The sequence below is a fragment of the Rhincodon typus genome, chromosome 13 (genome assembly GCF_021869965.1).
Source record: "Rhincodon typus isolate 14 chromosome 13, sRhiTyp1.1, whole genome shotgun sequence".
Lineage (NCBI taxonomy): Eukaryota > Metazoa > Chordata > Chondrichthyes > Orectolobiformes > Rhincodontidae > Rhincodon > Rhincodon typus.
In genome coordinates, this window is record NC_063344.1 from 46663534 (window position 1) to 46683416 (window position 19883).

Below are 19883 nucleotides of genomic sequence, written 5' to 3' on the forward strand. Positions count from 1 at the left end.
AAGGCAACACTGAATAGTAAAAAAACGAAAGAACTGCGGAAGCTGGAAATCTGAAACAAAAACAGAAATGTGACACTGAATAGTGTTGCACTTAAGGGTCTTCTTCACTTCAACGGGTTAAACTATTTCCGAAAAGAATATGATCGCCACAAATTTTAGTGTTTACTAGCTGCACTGTTGGGTGTGCCCACTTGCAATCCGCCAGGATTTACTGAAAACTGTTTGAAGGTTTCGTAACAATTTTGAAAGATTCAAATCCGAGCAGCTCCCTCGGCTATTCGCTGCTTTTTGAAGAGGGGATTTTCCAGACATGCGCTGTGTGAATACCGAGCTGGAAGATTGAAGGGTTAGCTAGGCCAAGCAGCAGAAACTCTGCTTCATTCAATGTTCTCTTCAGCCGCCAGGAGAGCCGTGCCCTAGTCCCGCCGCGTGTTCATTTTGCCTGGTGAGTGGTCTCTCTATTGTCCCTTGATTTCCTATAGGGAGGGCTGGCAGCGAGAGCCTTGTAGCTACAAACCATCCGCTTCATGGTTAGGCCTTTTAAAAAATCAAATGTAGAATAAAGATCTCGCAGTTCGAGTGTACCTCCTAATTCACCGTGAACCCGGGGATCATGAGGAAACTGACCGCTGAGCGGGAAATGAGCCGTGGCAACATTAACTCCAACATCGTCCTCCTCCAGATAAACAACAAAGCAGATTGGCTCCGTTTGGGTGAAATCGACGCTAAGAAACGGACAAAAACTTTTTTTTCTTTTTAAATAACATTTACTGAAAATCGGTCGACCATCTTTTCGTGTTTGATAGAATCCCAATTTGAGATCTGAACTGTGAGAAAGCTAAAATAAATGCGTCAATTGCATATCAAACCTTTCTGATAGTACCCTGAAAACAAATACTGAAACCAAAGTGGCGTGAAGGCCGTTGATATGCCTGTTTCACTGTCATTGTTTCAAAAAATATCGTATGCAACTAATGACCTACAACAATTATTGTACAAAAACACTGTTGTGGGTGCAGTATTTAGCACAATATGTTAAAACACCGCTCTCAGCATTTGTTACATTTTTACCTCACTGTGGTTCATTCTTGTTATAAATTAATGAACTGTATATAACCAAATTAACACTTTATTGTGTAGCTTGATGTGATAGATGTGTGAAGTTGAGAAGAGATATCTATGAAATCTTGCCATGAAATCATTTGGGGTAAACAGTGACATTGACCCTTGAACACTTTCCATTGCGGTATATTTGTTTTTATTTGTTTAATATTACATTACATAATCCCTCAACTTCATCAAACCATGAATGAAATGAACTGTTGTAATCTTTGTAATTCGCTTGGAAAGATCAGCTATTGTAATGCCTGTTTGGGATATTTGGGAGTCCAATGTGTAAAGCTGTCTTCTGTGATGCCTTTATGGCAGTCAAGACATGCTCAACCTGGATTTTGTTCTTTCCCTACACAGTTGCACTCCAAGATATTCTGCCATTTCTATCAGATTGAGATTTCTATAACAAGAAGTCTACATTGATATCAATTTCAGATGGTGGAGATTCTGTCCTCAAATTAATTCTTCCTTTGTGTCTGCCAGATACCTCGGACCATAAATGGCATTAATCACAAGTTCTCTGGCTTTTTTAAATTCCTTTTCACAGTACAGTGATCGTCACACAAAGGGAATGTCGAAATAAAAGCAAATCAATCTTATTATTTTAAATAACTCAACATAAACTAAAACAAGAAATAAAAGTCTTTTTAAAGAATTATTTTCATGTTATCAACATGGGCATGTCACCTTTCCTGAAGAAAAACATTTTGATGAATGTATACCACACAGATTGCAGCAGATCAAAATCACTCACCACCACCTTGTTGAGGGCAATTAGGGAAGCACAACAACTGCTGATGTAGCAGAAATACCCACATCCAGGGAAATAACAGAAAAAAATCTGGGAAATATACTTGTCACAGTGACCAATAACAAAATGATGCCACTACATATTTTGGTGTAAAATGGCATTGGAATGCAAAAATATTAATAGATGAAGCAATACTTAATGAATTTACTTGAGTGACTACATCTCATCATGTGTCAGATTTAAAACTGTCAACATTTGTAGGTTTCTAAGTTTTGTTCTCTTGGGTAATTGATAAAAAGCTTTTGTTTAGAAAACAGGTCAAATGCATAAAACTTAGAAACTTCTGATCAAAATTTGAATGCATTATTTCCTAACTCTATAGCCTTAACATGATAACATTCCACTACATTTCAGTGCTGTCATGTAATTTTGAAGGAGGCACTTGAATTCTTCTGTTGTTTACCCAACATTCTGTATGTTAGTATATGAAACAGATTAGCACCTAATTATATTTGTAGTTCAATTTCCAGACAGACAATACTGGATAAGAAATGGTCCCTCAAGAGAAAGGAAGTTACTTATTTGCCTTTATTGTTTCTATATGAAGCTGCCATTATCATCAATTTCTCAAACTCAGTTTTGAAATTCTGTAAACCTATTCTTATTTGGGAAAGCTAGATTCTAATTGTCATTTCTAGCAACACATTTGTTAAACATGGAAATTGATGTTTTCCTAAAATGACAACATGTATTGCACATTCAAAATTAATGACAGAAAAATAACAACTGAGAAAATGGTACTCAAATTTGTGAATTGCTTACCAGTTATTGATTTAAGCAACAATTTGCTTTTCAGCAATTGCTACTAAAATTATATTACTGGAAATTCCGTTGGAGGTTCAATAATTGACAACAATATAGACAAAGCAAGCAATATATTTGATGACAAATCTGTGCTTTGTTGGTATTGTGGCTACAATTGACTTCACCTTACTGTTGAGCCAAGGAACGAAACATTGCCATGCTTTGTTGTGAAGTGTGAAAGTCTAGGAGCATGGCAAGAATTTGTCGCTGTGAACTCATATGCCAGATGTGCTCTCAGAACCCAGGGGATAATTTGTTTTGTAATTCTGCATATGTTACGAAATATCTGTTGGGCAACAGTTTCCTTGTTATGCCTTTATTAGTTTATCCTACATCATGATTTACTTGTAACAGTATAATTACCATTAAATGATTTTAAAAAATAGTTGACCTGAAAAGGCTAAAATGTAGCATTTATTCCATATAGAGGGAAGGCCAGTCAGTAATTGAGAAGTTTGTGCTGATTTAGCCTATTGAACTTATTGTGACAAAGACACATTTTAAGTGATATTTAAAATCTAAAGCAACACCAGGCCTTCTAGTGATTAATGTGATTGTATGGTAACACTTTTCAAAAGAATTTAACTGATCCTATGAAATAAAACCTTCACAGACATGCATAAAGTATACAGTATTGCATAAATAGAACATCTGAAATTATTACATAAAATGCATGAGTTTTACAAGTGGCTGATCTACACCCGATGGACATCAAGCAACGGTTTCCAAGCAATTTTGGTTGCCTCAAGTACGTGCATTCCTACAATGGCCCATTCAGGAACAATTCTGCTTTGAATGCAATGAATGACCAGGATGCAAACTGTGCCAAAAATTACACTGGGTGTTGAGAAGTGTTTTGTTTCTCTATCAATTTTCAGTTGAATTTTATTTAAGTATCACCATACCTGAAATCTGCCCTGTAATTTAGAACACACTTTGAACCCTGGGTGATTTGGTGATGGAGAGAAAAAAATGTTTGGAATGTGTAAGGACACTTTTAGAAATAAAGAGAGAGAAAAAGAAAAACAGAACACACTTTGATTTTAAAAATATTCCTTGCTATGTGAAACAGAGACCTGAACTGTTACTCCAGAGATTGATTCAAATCCTACCGTGACAGCTAGTGAATTTAAATTCGATCAAATAATGAATCTGAAATAAAATATTGGTCTCATGAATTGATCAGAAACTATTTGATTATGCTTAAAAAACAAAACTATCATGTTCACCCAAACCCTTCATGGGAGGAAATCATCTGCCCTTATCAGATCTGGCCTATCCATGATTACAGACCCACAGCTAGGTGGTTGACTTTTAACTGCCCTGTGAAATGGAATAGCAAAATATTCAGTTGTATCAATCAGTTACAGACTGCACTGGGGGTGGCTACAGCACTGGTTCCTTACAAGCTGAGAAAAGAAAAATTATATTGGGGAATGAGGAAGGGCAGTGCCGTGAAATAAATATTTTGTTTTCACAGGAGAAGAAGCAAGGTGTATATCAGGTGTATATAGGGGATAACCTAGGGACTAAAAAGAAAGTGAGTATTTAGGTAATTAATTATCAAAGATAACTTACTTTAGATACTTGAGGAATTAAAATCTGACGTCCCATGGTATTGATGGCTTACACCCTTGGATTCTCATAGATATAGTTGCAGAGATAGTGGATACGTTAGCTATGGCTTTTCAAAATTTCTTAGATTTGGGAATAGTCCCATCAGATTGGAAGTTGACAAATATAGCATTGCCTTTTAAGAAATGAGGGCGACACAAACAGGGAACTACAGGCCAGTTGGTCTCATCTGTCATTGGAAAATGCTGAAATGTATTGTTAAGAAAGTCTGTAAAATGAACTAAGAAAAACAAATCATGCTTTTTTACTGTCAAGATGAGGAAGGATTTCTTCTTTCGGGAGTTGTAAATCTATTGAATTCTTTACCATAGACGGGTGTTGGAACTGGATTATTAAGTATATTCAAGGTTGAGATAGTCAGATTTTTAATCAGGAAGAAATTCAAGATTTGTGCGGAAAAGGCAGGAAAGTGAAGTTGGGGATTATCAGATCAGCATGATATTATTGAATGGTGGAGCAGATTCAATAGGCTGAATGGCCTACTTTATACTAATGTCTTATGATTCTGCTGAAATTTATTTATATATTGTGATGAAGTGTTATTTATATATACACTTTTTTAAAGAGTTTGAATTTTAAACCAGTGAAGATGTTTAACAATCAACTCGGTCACCTTTCAGGAACCGTGATTTTAAACTGGTATGTGCCTCCAGGAGTGTGAGTGAAAATTTGTTTGTATTGTGGGGATTCATGACAGGAGACAGGACACATTGAAAGATGTTAGCTTGGTTTTGGGTTTAGAAGAATCAAGAATTAGCCTTATCTTAGAAAAATCCAGAGGTTTCAAAGCCTCTGTGTGCAGTTTGCACATTCTCCCCATGTCTGTGTGGCTTTCCTCCCACAATCCAAAGATATGCAGGTTGGATGGATTGACCATGGAAATGCAGGGTTGTAGATGGGGGGAGGGGTGGGGAGGTGTTGGTCTGGGTGGGATGCACTTCAGGGGGTTGCTCTGGACTCGATAGGCTGAATGGCCTGCTTCCACACTGTAGGGATTCTATGAAAAAAATAGCCATGAAGATTGATGAGAGCAGAGCGGTAGTTTACTAGGACTTTAGTAAAACCTTTGACAAGGCTCCACGTGGTTGACTAATTAGTAAGGTTAGATCACATGGGATTCGGGGTGAGTTTACCAATTGGATACAAAATTGGCTTAATAGCAGGAGACAGAGAATGATGGTGAAGGGTTATTCTTCCAACTGCAGGCCTGTGACCAGCAGTGTTACATAGGGATCGGTGCTGGGTCCACTTTTGTTTGTCATTATATGAATTATTCATATGAGAAAGTGTGGTGGTCAAGAAGAAGTTTAGCATGCTTGATTTCATTGGTTAGACCATTGAGTATAGCAATTGGGATGTCATATTGAGGTTGTACAGGACATTGACGAAGCCTCTTCTGGTGTACTGTGTCCAGTTCTGGTCACCCTGTTATGGAAAGGATATTATTAAGCTAAAGAGGGTTCAGAAGAGTTTTATCAGGATGTTTCTAGGAATGGAGGATTTCAGTTGTAAGGAGGGGCTGGATAGGCAGGTGATTTTTTTTCACTGGAGCATAGGAGATTGAGGAGACCTTATGGAGGTTTATAAAAACATGAGGGAGAAAGATAAGGTGAATGACAGGCACCTTTTCCCTAGGGTAGGGGATTTCAAGACTCGGAGGCATATTTTTCAGGTAAGAGGAGAAAGATTTTAAAAAGGCATATGGAGTAACTGTTTTTTACACAAAGTTGTTTTTGTATGGACTGAACTTTTGTATGGAAGTGGTGGATGTGGGTACAGTTACAATGTTAAAAACACATTTGGATAAGGCTATGAATAAGGAATGTTTGAAAGGACATGGGCCAAGCACAGGCAGGTGGGCCCAGTTTAGTTTGGGACTATGGTCTGCATGGACTGGTTGGACTGAAGGGTCTTTTTCTGTGCTGTATGACTAATAATAGGACTAAAACATACTAGGACTTTTGGTCATTTCAAAGGAGACCTGGGTAGAGTCAGAAGCAACTATAGTCTCACTTAGAAAAAGAACATTGATAAGAACAGTCATGGAAATAGGTTATCTCCATGAAAGAATGTAGTTTGTGAAAACTTCCATACCAAGAATGTTTAGTTAGAAATCTGCATTGCTTATTCAAAGCCAAGAAAGCCTAAGATCTCAGTTATGTGAAGATTCGAGGACAGGAACTGGGAAAAATGCAGTTAAGTCAAACCTACAGATTGGACATAAAAAGAAAATTTATCTGCATTTTGATTAACTGTAAAGTGATGGTGTTGGGGAGTATGTGCTATTTTGTTTTGTGGTATGCTCTGAGATCTTTCAAACTGTAATTTATTTAGATAGCCTGGTTTGTTTTATTTTTGCTTCTGTTGTATAATAAACCTTTGTCTTATTTGTTAAAATGAGATCTGCAGCCTGATGTGCTTATATTTCAGAGAAAAGTTGCCATGTTGGATTAGAAAAGAAACACAAAATAATATCTATTGAGCCAGATTTTGGTCTGGGATCTGATTTGTCCAGTAGTAACATCAGTTGGGATCGTACCAATTTCAGCAAACATGATAATCCTCCATCATTGAGCATTATTAAGAATAGGATAGACAGATTTTTTTGGTCTCTCAGGGATCTAGGGAGTGGGTAGGAAGTGGAGTGGAAACCCAAGATCAGTCATGCTGACGTTGAATAGCAGCAGATCAGGCTCAGTGAGTCATATGGTCTGCTCCTATTTGTTGTGTTCTTACGCCCAAAACTGGTGAAACTTTTAGGACTAGTGCTTCCATGAATAAGTGAGATTCTAACACCAGAACATGAAAACCACCACAGAACAAATTAACTGTCACTGTAAAAGTAATTTTAAAGATTTGCTGTTACATTCCCTCACAAGTAGTTGATATTGTGGATATTGACAAAGTATTTTGTTGTTAATTCATTGTCTCTCTCCTTCATTGCATATCTATCCACCACTCTTTATTTTGCCTCCTGTACAACAAGTTAAATGTAGTTTATCTTTCCTGTCATTTACTTATTGCTTTGCAGTCTGCATGTCTCAGTTAGGGTTCTTCAGAAGGAGGAGCAAGTGGAATAAATTGTAAGGGTGCTCAAAGCCAAGGACAAAGACCAATGATGATGAAGGGAAGATGGAAGGGGTAAAGAGGGTATAAGTTTAAAGTGTGAACAGAAGAAAGGTCCACTCTGGAAGATTGGGGTTATGGTTACAGACAGCAGAGTCCTTCCGCAAAGCAGTCTGGGATTGGTCTCATCCGTGTAAAGGAGACTGCATTGTGAGCAATGAATGCAGTAGACTAGTTTGAAAGAAATACAAGTAAAATGCCATTTCACCTAGAAGGTGTATTTGGAGCCAAACAGAGAGGAAGGAGGAAGTGAATGGGCAAGTACACCTGTGATTACATGGGAAGTTGCATGGGGAGTAGGAAATGTTAGCAATGATGCAGGAATGGATCGTAGTGTCACGGAGGCCACAGTCATTGGAAATGGTGACAGTGGAGGCCATCCTGCTGGAGGTGGTGGAAATGGTAGTTGATGACCCTTTGAATACGGAGACTGGTAAGTTGAAAGGGGAATACAAGGTGAACCCTATTGTAGTTCTAGGAGGAAGGGAAAGGGTGAAGGTTGATCCATTTGACATAGAACTGCCAGACTAGTGAAACTGAATTTGATTGCTATGTTGTTTAACATTTCCTACCATCCTGTTTCTCTTCGGAAAGTGACCTTTTTGAGAAGAAGAATTAGCTGGATGAAAGAGCAGAATGAGACTATTTCAGGGTTGAGTTTTGTGTGCCCTGCTTCAGAAAATTCCTGTGGATCAGTAGCATGAACAAATTTGCTGACATAAGCAAGAGTGCCAAGATGGATACATTGACACTGCCTAATTTTGGAAAAGAGTCCATGCGCAAACACTTAAATGTATCATGGCATCACAGCGGTTACAAATATAGCATCTACTTTACAATTAGGACTAAAACTGTTTTTAATTTTTGGTATCAAAAATTGATGGTAGAAGTCAGATTGCAGTCAGTATACTTACTTGCTCTTTAAAAGACATGTTACTTACTTTGCCCTTTTATCCTTGTAATCTTGGTCTTCTCCGAACTCTGAATTAATCCCCTACACTTTCCTTCAGCTGCGACTGATGAATATGATTACTTTTCTACTAATGTTTAATGAATGTGATGAAAGTCATGTGATCAAATTATTATAGGGAATATGGATTTTACAATTGTAAAGCAGAGGCATTTTTCTGGTGCAGAGTTCCTCCTGTTACATACGGAAGTGTTGAAGATTTGAACGTTGAACAAGCAGAAAATTTCTGTGATGATCTCTCATGCTCCTCATTAGGGTAGGAATAGACACAACCAGAGTATCATTATTTGCCATCTTGAATGTTAGTAACATGCAATCTCTACAGATTCAATAAGATGTTTTCTAGGCCTGTCTGATGGGAAGTAGATGTGTATATAATATCAGCAGGTGTTTGGAGAGGTGACACATTAACTGCTGGACCTTAAGAAAAACTGGAAGTCTGGGATAGAGTCTTAGAAGCCTTTATGACTCTGGCTATTGTCATGCAATTGCTGAATATAAGAAAGTTAGAGTGATGTCACAGACTAACAAGAATTTTGCAGTTTTCCATAAAAGGCAAACCATGAACCATACAGGGCTCATCTTCATTTTTTTTAAGTCCATAGATGCCATTGATCCAGCCAAATCCCGATGACCATTGTCAAATTATTTCAACACCCAGTTTCCTGCTCCTGTCAAACTGACTATTCATCAGATGAAATTTTAAATTAAGGCCCACTTGTTTTCACAGATGGATTCAAAACATCCCATGGCACAATAACAGGTAGAACAAGAGCAAATTTTAATCTATAAAAGAATATACAGAATGGAAAATAGACATTTTATCTTAAAACAAGATGGAGTCAAGGGGGCAGGTCAAGTCACTTCCCTTCTTGCCTGCAAATATACATGTAGCTCCCCAAAGCTGTATGTAGCCTGCTTGAACATTAAAATGTAAACATTTTGAACTCTCCTAAGACAATAAAATGTAACAAATCTCCCCCCGTGGATTTAACAGCTCCTATCATCAAAAAGTCAGTGTGTAGAGTAAGCCACTGTGTATTCATTACCAGAAATATTCAACATCTATTTTCTTCAGTTCCCAAGAGGAAAATGTGGTGTATGAGAGTTCACAAAATGGCAGCTGAGCGATGAGCACCAACACCAACACAAAATTGGCGTCGGTGTGGAGAAACAGGTCACGCAGCAGCAAATTGCTAGTACAAAGATATATGCAGAAACTGTGGGGGCAGAAAAAGGGCACATTGAATGGGCATGCTTGAGGAAGAAACAAGAACAACAGTCAGGAAAAGCACAGAAACCGAAGAACAAGAAGAAAATCTACTTTGTACAAGAAGAGTATGAGAAAAGCCCAGACTCTGAATCCGAAGAGTAACTGTTATTAAGCAGACTGGCCATTGCTGACAATGGTACTTTATACTGGGTCACTCTCCTTTACTGAATGTCAAATTGCTAAGAATGTATTTGGACATTGGAGTAAGGGTTTTTCATTGAAATCTCAAAGTGTGTATCAGCAGCAGTTGAGTCATGTTGCGCTGCAGCCCTCAAAGATCTGACTAAGAACATACCTAGGTGAAGTGGTTGTATCAATGTGAAAGACCTGTTCTGCTCTCAATCTGAAGATTTGTCCTTGCATGTTACCAAAGGCATTTTACCAGCTTGGGAAGAATGTGGTTGGAGAAAATCAAATTCAATTGGGATGAGGTAAATCAATTGTTAGATTCTGAGACTAATTTATCACAGATTCTAACCAAACATGCCATTGTTTTCAATGGGGATGTAGGTAGCATGGAAAGGATCTCTGTGACATTGAAAATCAAAGATAAGAATGAAACAAAATGTTGCAAGGCTAGATCAGTGCCATTGGTATTCAGACCAAAGGTCGAGGCAGAATTAGAGAGGCTGGTTAAGATAGGAGTCCTGAAATATGAATGATTGGGCAACGTATGTTGTACCAGTGATGAAGAAGATGGATAGGTACACATCTCAGTGATTTTGAGGTCACTATTAACCCAGTATTATGAATTGAGCAGAACCCTTTGCCTTTAATTGATGACCTATTTGCTGGATTAGCTGGAGGTCAGCTTTTCAGTAAAATTGATCTTAGTCAAGCCTATCTCCAGATGAACGTAAATCCTGAGTCACAGAAATACTTGACAATTGTAAGACATAAAGGACTATTCAAATACAAGAGACTTCCTTTTGGAAACATATCTTCACTTGCATTATTCCAATGTGCCATGGATCAGGTTTTAAGCGGATTGGAAGAATTCCTGTATTACCTAGATAATATTTTAGTCACGGGGAGAAAAGAGAAAAAGCATCCTACACAATTTAGGTGTTACAGACATTTGAAGATGACAGCTTAAGAGTAAGGAAAGGCAAAAGTGGATTTTTAAATCTTCCATTGAATACTTGGGCCATGGCATGGGAATTATACTCGTCATCTTCAAAAGTAAAAGCCATAATTGATACACCAGCACCTACAAATGTAAATCAGCTTTGACCATTTTGCTAAATTGCTATGGCAGATTTGTCCCATATCTTGAAACTATTCTCAAGCCGTATACAATTTATGAAGCCAAAACAAGAATTGGAAATGAGAATGTCAATGTGAAAGAGCCTTTACACAAACCAAAGGCGCTTTATTAAAGTCAAGAGTCTTGATCCATTTTGACTCAAAGTTACTGTTGCAACTGGCATGCAACGCATCACCCCATGAAGTGGGTTCAGTCATTTCTCACATTTCAACCAATAGCTTTTGTACCAAGATCATTTAACAAAGTAGAAATGAACTATGCACAGATAGAAAATAAGATCTATGAATGACTTTTACCATGTGATGATTCCACCAATACCTATATAGCCAGGAATTTACCCCATTGACAGTAAGCAAACCATTAAACCCAATTTTTGGGTTTAATAGAGGGATTCCTTCTCTAGCAGTGAGCCATGTGCAGAGGTGGGCATTGTTGCTATCAGCTCACATTTATACAACTATGTATCGGTAATCTAATTTAAATGGGAATGCTGATTGGCTGTCTAGATTATCTTTGCCAAATGAATTAACTACAAACAGTCCTTATGTATACATTTTCTACTGCAGTCAAAGAGAACACTCCAGTAACAGCAGGACACGTTTAAAAAGTATGTTAGAAATGATCCACAAATAACTGTTCCAAATAGAGATCTGGATATACCTGAGGACAGAACAGTAACAGGAGCACCTGAGCGAGCCAGTACCTTAGTGGAGAATACCATGACATTGTGTGAACCTTCGAACATTTAGTTATCTCAGGAAAAGACAACAACAGATGATATTCCTAAAACATCTAAAATAACAGAGGCTAGAGCCAATGAGAAAAATAAACCGGTGTCCGAGGTGCACCAATAGCCACACAGGAATCAATGCCCCCCGAAATGTCTTATCCACTCACTGTTGTATATTTGATTGTAAATGTTTTCATTGCAGGAACCATTGTTGTGTATTTAGTAGTATGGCGGGCTATCACTTTAAGAATCCAGTCACATGCCATCGTGATGATATTGTTGGCCATTTTGGATGGGAACAGTTTAGTCTAACCTTGCTGACTACAGAATGAACACCTCCTTAATAAAGATCCTACTATTGTTGAACACTTCAGCGTCCTTCCAAGTTGTCTTAAAAAACAGGTGGTTTTAGACCCTTTAAACACCCAAGTGCATCTACCTCTTTTGTAATCACTTTGCCTTATCTGAAAGAGTGCGTGCAGTTGTAATCGCGTTACAAGTATTAAGAAGTAAACATATTTTGTCTATTAGTTTAAAGTTTATGAGAAAGCCTGTCTTCTGCCTTTTGCTACAGTGCTTAAGGTGTCAAAACACTTCTTGTTGTTTATTGAGAGGTGGAAAAGGGGAGAATTATCTTACCATCTGTTTCTTATTCATCAGTAACTATACAACTTGCATTTATAGAGCACCTGTTAATGTTGCAAACATCCCAAAGTGTTTTCACCAAAGAACAATTAAGTAAAATAACATTGAATTACGTAAAGTATAGAAAAGAACACTTTTTTAAAAATTACAAAATTACAAGAGGCATAGATAGGGTGGAGAGTCGGAGGCTTTTTCCCAGAGTGGAAAGATCAACTACAAGAGGGCATAGGTTCAAGGTGAGAGGGAGAAAGTGTAGGGAAGAAATGCAGGGAAAATCTTTCACCCAGAGGGTGGTGGGTGCCTGGAGGTGGTGGCAGCAGGCACGTTAGCAATGTTTAAGGTGTACCTTGATAGACACACGAATGGAAGGCGAACAGAGGGAAAAAAACTGTGTACGACAATAAGTAGCGGGTCTAAATAAGGAATAGGAAGCTGTGCAGGCTTGGTAGGCCCAATACATGTGCTGTATTGAATACAATGATTTACCAGGATTTTGCCAGGTATAGAAGGTTTGAGTTATAAAGAAAGGGCTGGATACGCTGGGAATTTTGTACACTGGAGCATAGGAGGTTGAGAGGTGACCTTTTCCCTGGGCTGGGGGATTTCAAGACTGGGGTCCCATTTTTAAGGTGAGAGGAGAGAAATTCTAAAAAGCCATTGGGGGCAAATTTTTTACATGGAGGGTGATTCATGTGTGGAGTGAATGAGCTGAGGAAGTGGTGGACGTGGTACAATTACAATGTTTAAAAAAACATTTTGGATAAGTACACAAATAGGAAAGGTTTGGAGGGAAATGGGCCAGGAGCAGGCAGGTGGACTAGTTTAATTTGGAATTATGTTCGGCATGGACTGATTGGATCAAAGGGTCTGTGTCTGTGCTGTATAACTCTCTGGAAAGAAAAGAACACTAGCTATAGCAGCAAAGAACAAAGCCTCTTGAATTAAGTCAGTGAGTCTGCAGTTTTTTCAGAGGTCACTTGATCCGGTTTATGGATGTAAAACATATTGCTTTTGAAGTCAGTGAGAGAGAACCTGTCGCATTTCAAACATGCCTTGGCCTCTGCCTTTCTTTGAAACCCTTCTCCACCCAGTTTATGAATGAAAACCCAGTGGAAGACCTTATTGACATAAGTGAAGGGTTCTTAAAAGAAAAGTCTGAATATATAGCAGAGTTTTTAAAAAATAGAGAATACAACCAATCATAAAAGAAAAATATCTTGTGAGGTAAGTGACTTTAGTTACGGACGAGCATTTGGACAATCTGAACAATTATTTTTTTCAGAGTTTAGTGGTTACTCGATCAAAGCAGTGTAATTTATTTAAACTGGCTCGGAAGGAATCTTGACTATTATTTTTCAAGGAGGGTGGTTGTGCCTATTTATACATTTTCAACATTTTGTTCATTTTTTATCTAAAGAAAGCATTTTGCATAAAATGAGTCGTTAATTTGTTTACTGAAGAAGCTTGGCTTGTTCCTTCATTATACTGTTGTATATCTCAATTGAATCTCCCCTGGCTTCCTGTTCCAAAGAAAACAGCCCCAGTCTATCCAGTCAGACCTCTATAGGTGAGATTCTTCATATTCTAAAATTTATTGTCTATTCTTTTCCTAGTTTGTCCTTACTAAATGCATCTCTCTCGATTCAATTCCATCTGCCAGCTTTCCAAACCTGGCGAGTCCTTTTGTTTTTCTGTGAGGTATTCATTGCTTTTCCCTGATTATGTCTGATTTTCTGTCTTATATACTTTTCTGATCACCATTCATGACACTTTACATCTTGCTCCTGTAGCAACATCCCATGTCCTTGTGTGTTCCAGACTTTTATCGCATGAACAAAGGGTATAATTTAAGTAATAAATAACAAAGTGAATTTGGATATTAGGTTAGAGAATAGCTCAATAGAAATGGTAAAATTTAACGTTTTCTTTCCATAATATTCAGAATTAATATATTCCTGCTACATGGAGTCCAACAGTCACACTTATAAACGCAATCCTATGTATTTTATTGTTATTTTTTGTTATTTTAAAGATTATACATATGAATATTTTCTGTACTTGTGAATTGCTATTTTATGTTATCCTGCATTGTATTCTGGCTTGTGTATGAATCGACAAATGAACAGACTCAAGAATGGAACCCATTCACAACTGGTGAACAGCCTGTAGCAAAGAAAAATTCTCGATTAAGGACCCACCATCCATGATTAACTGGAGAAGTTAGGGAAAGCATAAAACCTAAGGAGAAAACACATAACCATGCAAAGATTAGTGGTAGGTCAGACAAGTCTTCAGAATGTTAAGTGTGGTGGAAAATGATGGAAATGTTAATCCAGAGGAATCACTTGAGTTTTGGTCCTCTAGAGAGAATGAGGAATTAATACTAGGCAATAAGGAAATTGCCGATGAAATTAGCATATCTTGCTTCTGTCTTCATTATAAAAGATACAAAAGCATTCCAATAATGGTAGAAGGGAGAGAGGAATTTAGTGACATTATAATCTTAAAGGAAGCTTACTGAGCAAATTGATGGAACCATGGCTCACAAACCTCCAGGTCTAGATGGTCGACTTTCTTGAGTCTTAATTGAGGTAGTAGATGTGTTGCTATTAATATTCCAGAATTTGCTTAATTCGAAAAAGGTTCCATTGAACTGAAAAGTAGTGATATAATCCCTCTATTCTAAAAGGGAGTGAGGCAGAAAACGGGAACTGTAGTTAGTTTTGTTACTGTTGTGAGGAAGGTGTTGGAATCAATCATTAAAGAAATTTTAGCTATACACTTAGAAAAAACTCAAAATAAACATGAAGAGTCAGTATGATTTCAATAAAGGAAAATCTTTTGAGGGATTAACACAAATTGTGAGTAAAGGGGAACCTGTAGACCTCCTAGGATTTCTTGAAGACTTTTACTAAGATACATATCAAAGGTTAGTGCAGATAATTGAAACTCATGTTATAGTGGTTACCATATTTAGTGTGGTTAGAAGTTTGGCTGGTTGGCTGTGTTGGGGCCTCAACATTTTACAATTTACAGCAATGACTTGGAAGTGAGAAGAGGGAAGCCAAACTTTGGAAGCTAAATTTTCTGACAACACCAAGACGGGCAAGTAAAATGTGAAAAATATGCAAGGGGATGCAGGTGGATATATATGGGTTGAGTGAGTGAGCAAAAATCTGACAGATGGGTATAATGTGGGAAAATGTGAAGTTGTTCACTTTGGCAGGAAGAATCAAAAAGCAGCATATTACTTAAGTGGGGACCGCTTGTGGAATTCTGAGGCACAGAAGGATTTAAGTTTCTCTCGGGCATGAGTCACAAAAATATTTAGTATGCAGGTATAGCACAATCAAGAAGGCCAATGGGATGCTATCCTTTCGTGAGGAATTGAACATAAAAGTAAGGAAATTGTGATACAGTTACACATGGCATTGGTGAGATCCTGTCTCAGATATTGTGTGTGGTTTTGGTCTCCTTATTTAAGGAAGGATGCAACTGCGGTGGAGGTGGTTCAGAGGTGATTTCATAAATTGGTATGTGGAATGAGTGGGTTGTCTTATGAGGAAAGATTACAAAGGCTGAGCTTGCTTTCAATGAAGTTTCAGAAGAGTAAAGGATGATTTAAGATTGTTCAGGATCTTATTCTTTCCAAATCTCCCTTGTTAAGTCTATCTTTTCTTGTGGGTGCATCCAAAAATAGGGGACCCTGTTCTAAAGTTATGGGTTGACCTTTTAGGACAGCTGAGAATTTTTTTCTGAGGGTTGTGAGAGTTTGGACCTCTCTACTTTGGAGGTGGTGAAGGTGGGGTCTATTAACTATTTTAAAGGCAGAAATGGCTAGATTCTTGTTAGGCATGGGATTCAGATTTCATCAGCTCAGACGGGAGTGTGGAATTTAAAACGCAAATAAATCATCCATGATCTTAGTGTATGGCAGAGCAAGCTTGAGGACTGAATAGTCTGTTTGAATATTCATAAATAATGTTTGTTTTTGTTGAATTAACATTCTGGTATCAATGCCAATCAATTTTTGTAAATATGCACCAATTATCTTTTCATAAATACTCTTTTTGCAGTCCGTTGTTTTTCAACCACATGGATCTATTAACCACAATTCTAGTTACTAGTCTGCTTCTTAGAATCTTAATGCCTTCCAATTTGCTGACCATACCCTTTAGTGCAAAGACATTTGACCTGGATACCCATGATTGATCTTGCGTCAAAAATGCTTAGTCTCACATTCCACTTTATCCAGAATTTCCTTACTGTCAAGTATCAGTTCAACTCCCTTTTAAAATTATTTAAGGAATTAACTTTAACTTCTACTTCACATGGATCGGTCTTGGTGTTAAGTAAGAAAAAATACATCTTTCCAGATTGTTTGCCAGTGTTTTTAACCCTATGACCAACATTCCCTTTAATTTTTCCTGCTGCTATGCAGGCTTCCAAGGTCTATGTCGTGTAGCATTTTCCACATCGGGAAGCTGTGCATTGGCACCTGAATGTGTGAAGTGTTTCCCTATGGCTACACAGCTGTGCAGCTTAGAGGGAATATTGCCTATGACTCTGGTTATTGAACCTTTGCCATTCAAGGAAAAATAGCTTTTTAATGCTTGCAACTATTCCCTTCAAAGGAATATGGCTTGTTTATATCTGAACTCTCTCTTCCTGCTATGTCCATCACTGATCGGTTTTTTTCCATCTGGCTGTTGCTTTTCCCAGTGGACTTGTGCTGGGCTTCTTCTTCAATTACTGAAACTAGTAGCTGTTTACCAGGTCAGCATTTTTATTTTTGATGTGAGGTTACTTTTTGAGAAGGTTGAGATGAAGCTGTAGATAGAATAAAATTATTACCTTTGGTCAAGAACCAGACCAAACAGATTTAAGATGAATGGCAAAAGAATCAAAATCAACTTGAATTTTTTTTAATGTAGCAAGTGGCTAGGATCTGGAAAGCACATTCTGAGGGGATGGTGGAAGTTAATTCAATTATGCCTTTCAAAAAGATATTGAATAAATATATAGGGGTAAAACATTTGCAAGCATTATAGGCTGGAAAATGGGACTGTTGGAATTGCTATTGCAGACAGTTGATGGGTCACTTTGCCTCTTTGTTGTAACTGTTCTATGATTTTCTATTTTCTGGTCTCTTTCCATAATTACTTGAAACAGAATTATGTTGTGGTCACAGTTAGCTAAATGATCTCCTACTGTAACAGATTCCATTCACCCTACTTCATTTCCCAAAATCAGATTTAACACAGCTTCCTTCCTTGTTGGATTACAGATGTAATAATTAAGATCTATCCTATTTGTTTCTTCAATCTCAGCACTCCCATAACATTCTAACCACAAATTCCATTTCCTCCTTCATTCTCTCACTTAAAATACATCTGTTTAAACCATTTCCTTACTTACATCTGCAAAACCATAATTAGGCTCTGATTAGTTGCTTTAGGACATTGTAGCTAAAGGATCCTATTGTAGGCCTGTATAAAATCAAAATGTTAAACTATCATATTCTCTCAACCAACAAGTTAGGTACAGGATTTGTGTTGCTCTTCTAATTAACTATTTCTACACTGATCTACAGCAGCTATTGAATCTTTATTATCAAGTTCTCCTGTATTAGTAAACAAAAAGGATCCAGAAATAACAAATGCAATAAAGTAAGATGACATAAAATGTACAAGTTTTGAATGTACTTAAGAAAATTTCTACAGGAAAAATTGTTACCTAAAGTTTCTCACTGAGCTGATGAATACAAAGCATTATCTTGGTGTGCGTCCCTTATAACATTAAGCAAGTTCTGTGAACAAAGAATGGTTTCCATGGAGAGCATTGGAAGCCCACGCACTTATGTCTTTGTTGAGACGTGATAGGTGTAAATTTTCAGATCTCAAGGAGTAATTAAAGGTCTAGAAAATAGTTACCTTCAGCATTCCCTGGCCTAGTCCCATCTGGGCATACAGTCTGTGAGGATATCTTTACCACTTCCCCCTGTATGGCACTTTATCAATCTGCACGGAAATATTTCCAATCAGAATGCAAATTGAATATAATGTTCTGCTATTTCAATCATGTCATTTTCCGTGCCCTACTTTACTGTCACCATTGTTGATACTGTGTTCAAAGTTTTCATCTCTGGACTTGATTCCTCAAATTTTTTTGATGCACTCCCATCTATTAATATCTTTTGCTGTAACTTGTCCAAAATACAGCTGCCTGCACCGAGTCCTTTTTCTATCGCTGTTGTCATCCAACATATTTATTTAAAATATTTGTCCACATTTTCTCAGTGCAACCATACCCTTTTGTCCAGGAGCTTTCCTTCAAGACCTTTACCTTCTCAAGTGTTTTAATCCTGTCACTTTACTTGCATTCTCCTCCTCTCATCTAGGTATTGGTGACAGAGTCTTGAACTTGCATTTGGCAAGTCTCCTGAAGTTCCTTCACCTTGAAACCCTTATTCTTAAGCTGTCCTTCATTTCTCATGCTCCACAAATGTGGTGCCCTTTCCTTATTTTCTTTCTGTAATTTGTTAATTTTGTACATTAACATGACTACAAAAATGCATAATTATCTGAAGTATTTTATTGAGGACATTTGAGATGTAGTTAAAATGTTTAATTATTTACTTGCAGACAAAAATGGATCATTTTGAGGAAGACCTAACATGTTCTGTATGCTACTCCATCTTTGAAGACCCTCGTGTATTGCCTTGTTCTCACACTTTTTGCCGAACCTGTTTGGAAAACATTGTTCATGAATCAGGAAATTTGTCCATTTGGCGACATCTTCGAATCCCACTAAAATGTCCTACTTGTAGAAGTATTGTGGAACTTCCCCCAGTGGGCATAAGCTCATTACCAATAAACTTTTCACTGATGGGAATTATTGAGAAATACCAGAAAGAGGAACATCCAAACACTCCAACCTGCACAGAGCACTTCAGGCAACCTTTAAACATGTTCTGTTTGTTGGACCGTAAATTGGTATGCGGTTATTGCTTGACAGTGGGCCATCATCAAGGCCATCCCATTGATGATCTCCAGAATGCTTATATTAAAGAAAAGGAAACATGTAGCAAACTTATTGAACAACTGACTGAAAAACACTGGGCCAAAATATCGATTTTCATTGAACAACTGGAACATCAGAAATCACAAATGGAACAAACCATTCAACAAGAAGAAGAAATCGTCATCCAGTATTTTGAGAATCTGCAAAAAATAGTGGAAAGCAAAAAACGAGCTTTTCTGGTTACTTTTGATGAGGTCAACGTAAGAATTACCAGTGAGTATGTTCCATTAATTCAGAAAATGCAAAATCTAAAGGAAGAACAACATGACCTTCTAACATCTAGTACGTACTTGGAAGATGAAAAGGATCCTTTGATTTTCCTTGAGAAAGTTCATATCTACCGTCAGAGGGTGAATAATTTAATGAAAACCCAGCTTCCTTTTATTCGGCCATTGAATATACAACCACGAGCAGGACAATTTCTGA

At 37.5% G+C, this 19883-nt stretch overlaps 1 protein-coding gene across 1 annotated transcript; it reads left to right on the plus strand.

The window, feature by feature from the left end:
• Positions 1-271: 271 nt before the first annotated feature.
• Positions 272-19882, plus strand: trim59 (tripartite motif containing 59; the record flags this gene model as incomplete). Its single annotated transcript, XM_020512071.2, has 2 exons — positions 272-445; positions 19019-19882. A coding segment is annotated over exon 2 (858 nt), but the record flags the coding sequence as incomplete, so codon positions are not given.
• Position 19883: the final 1 nt, after the last annotated feature.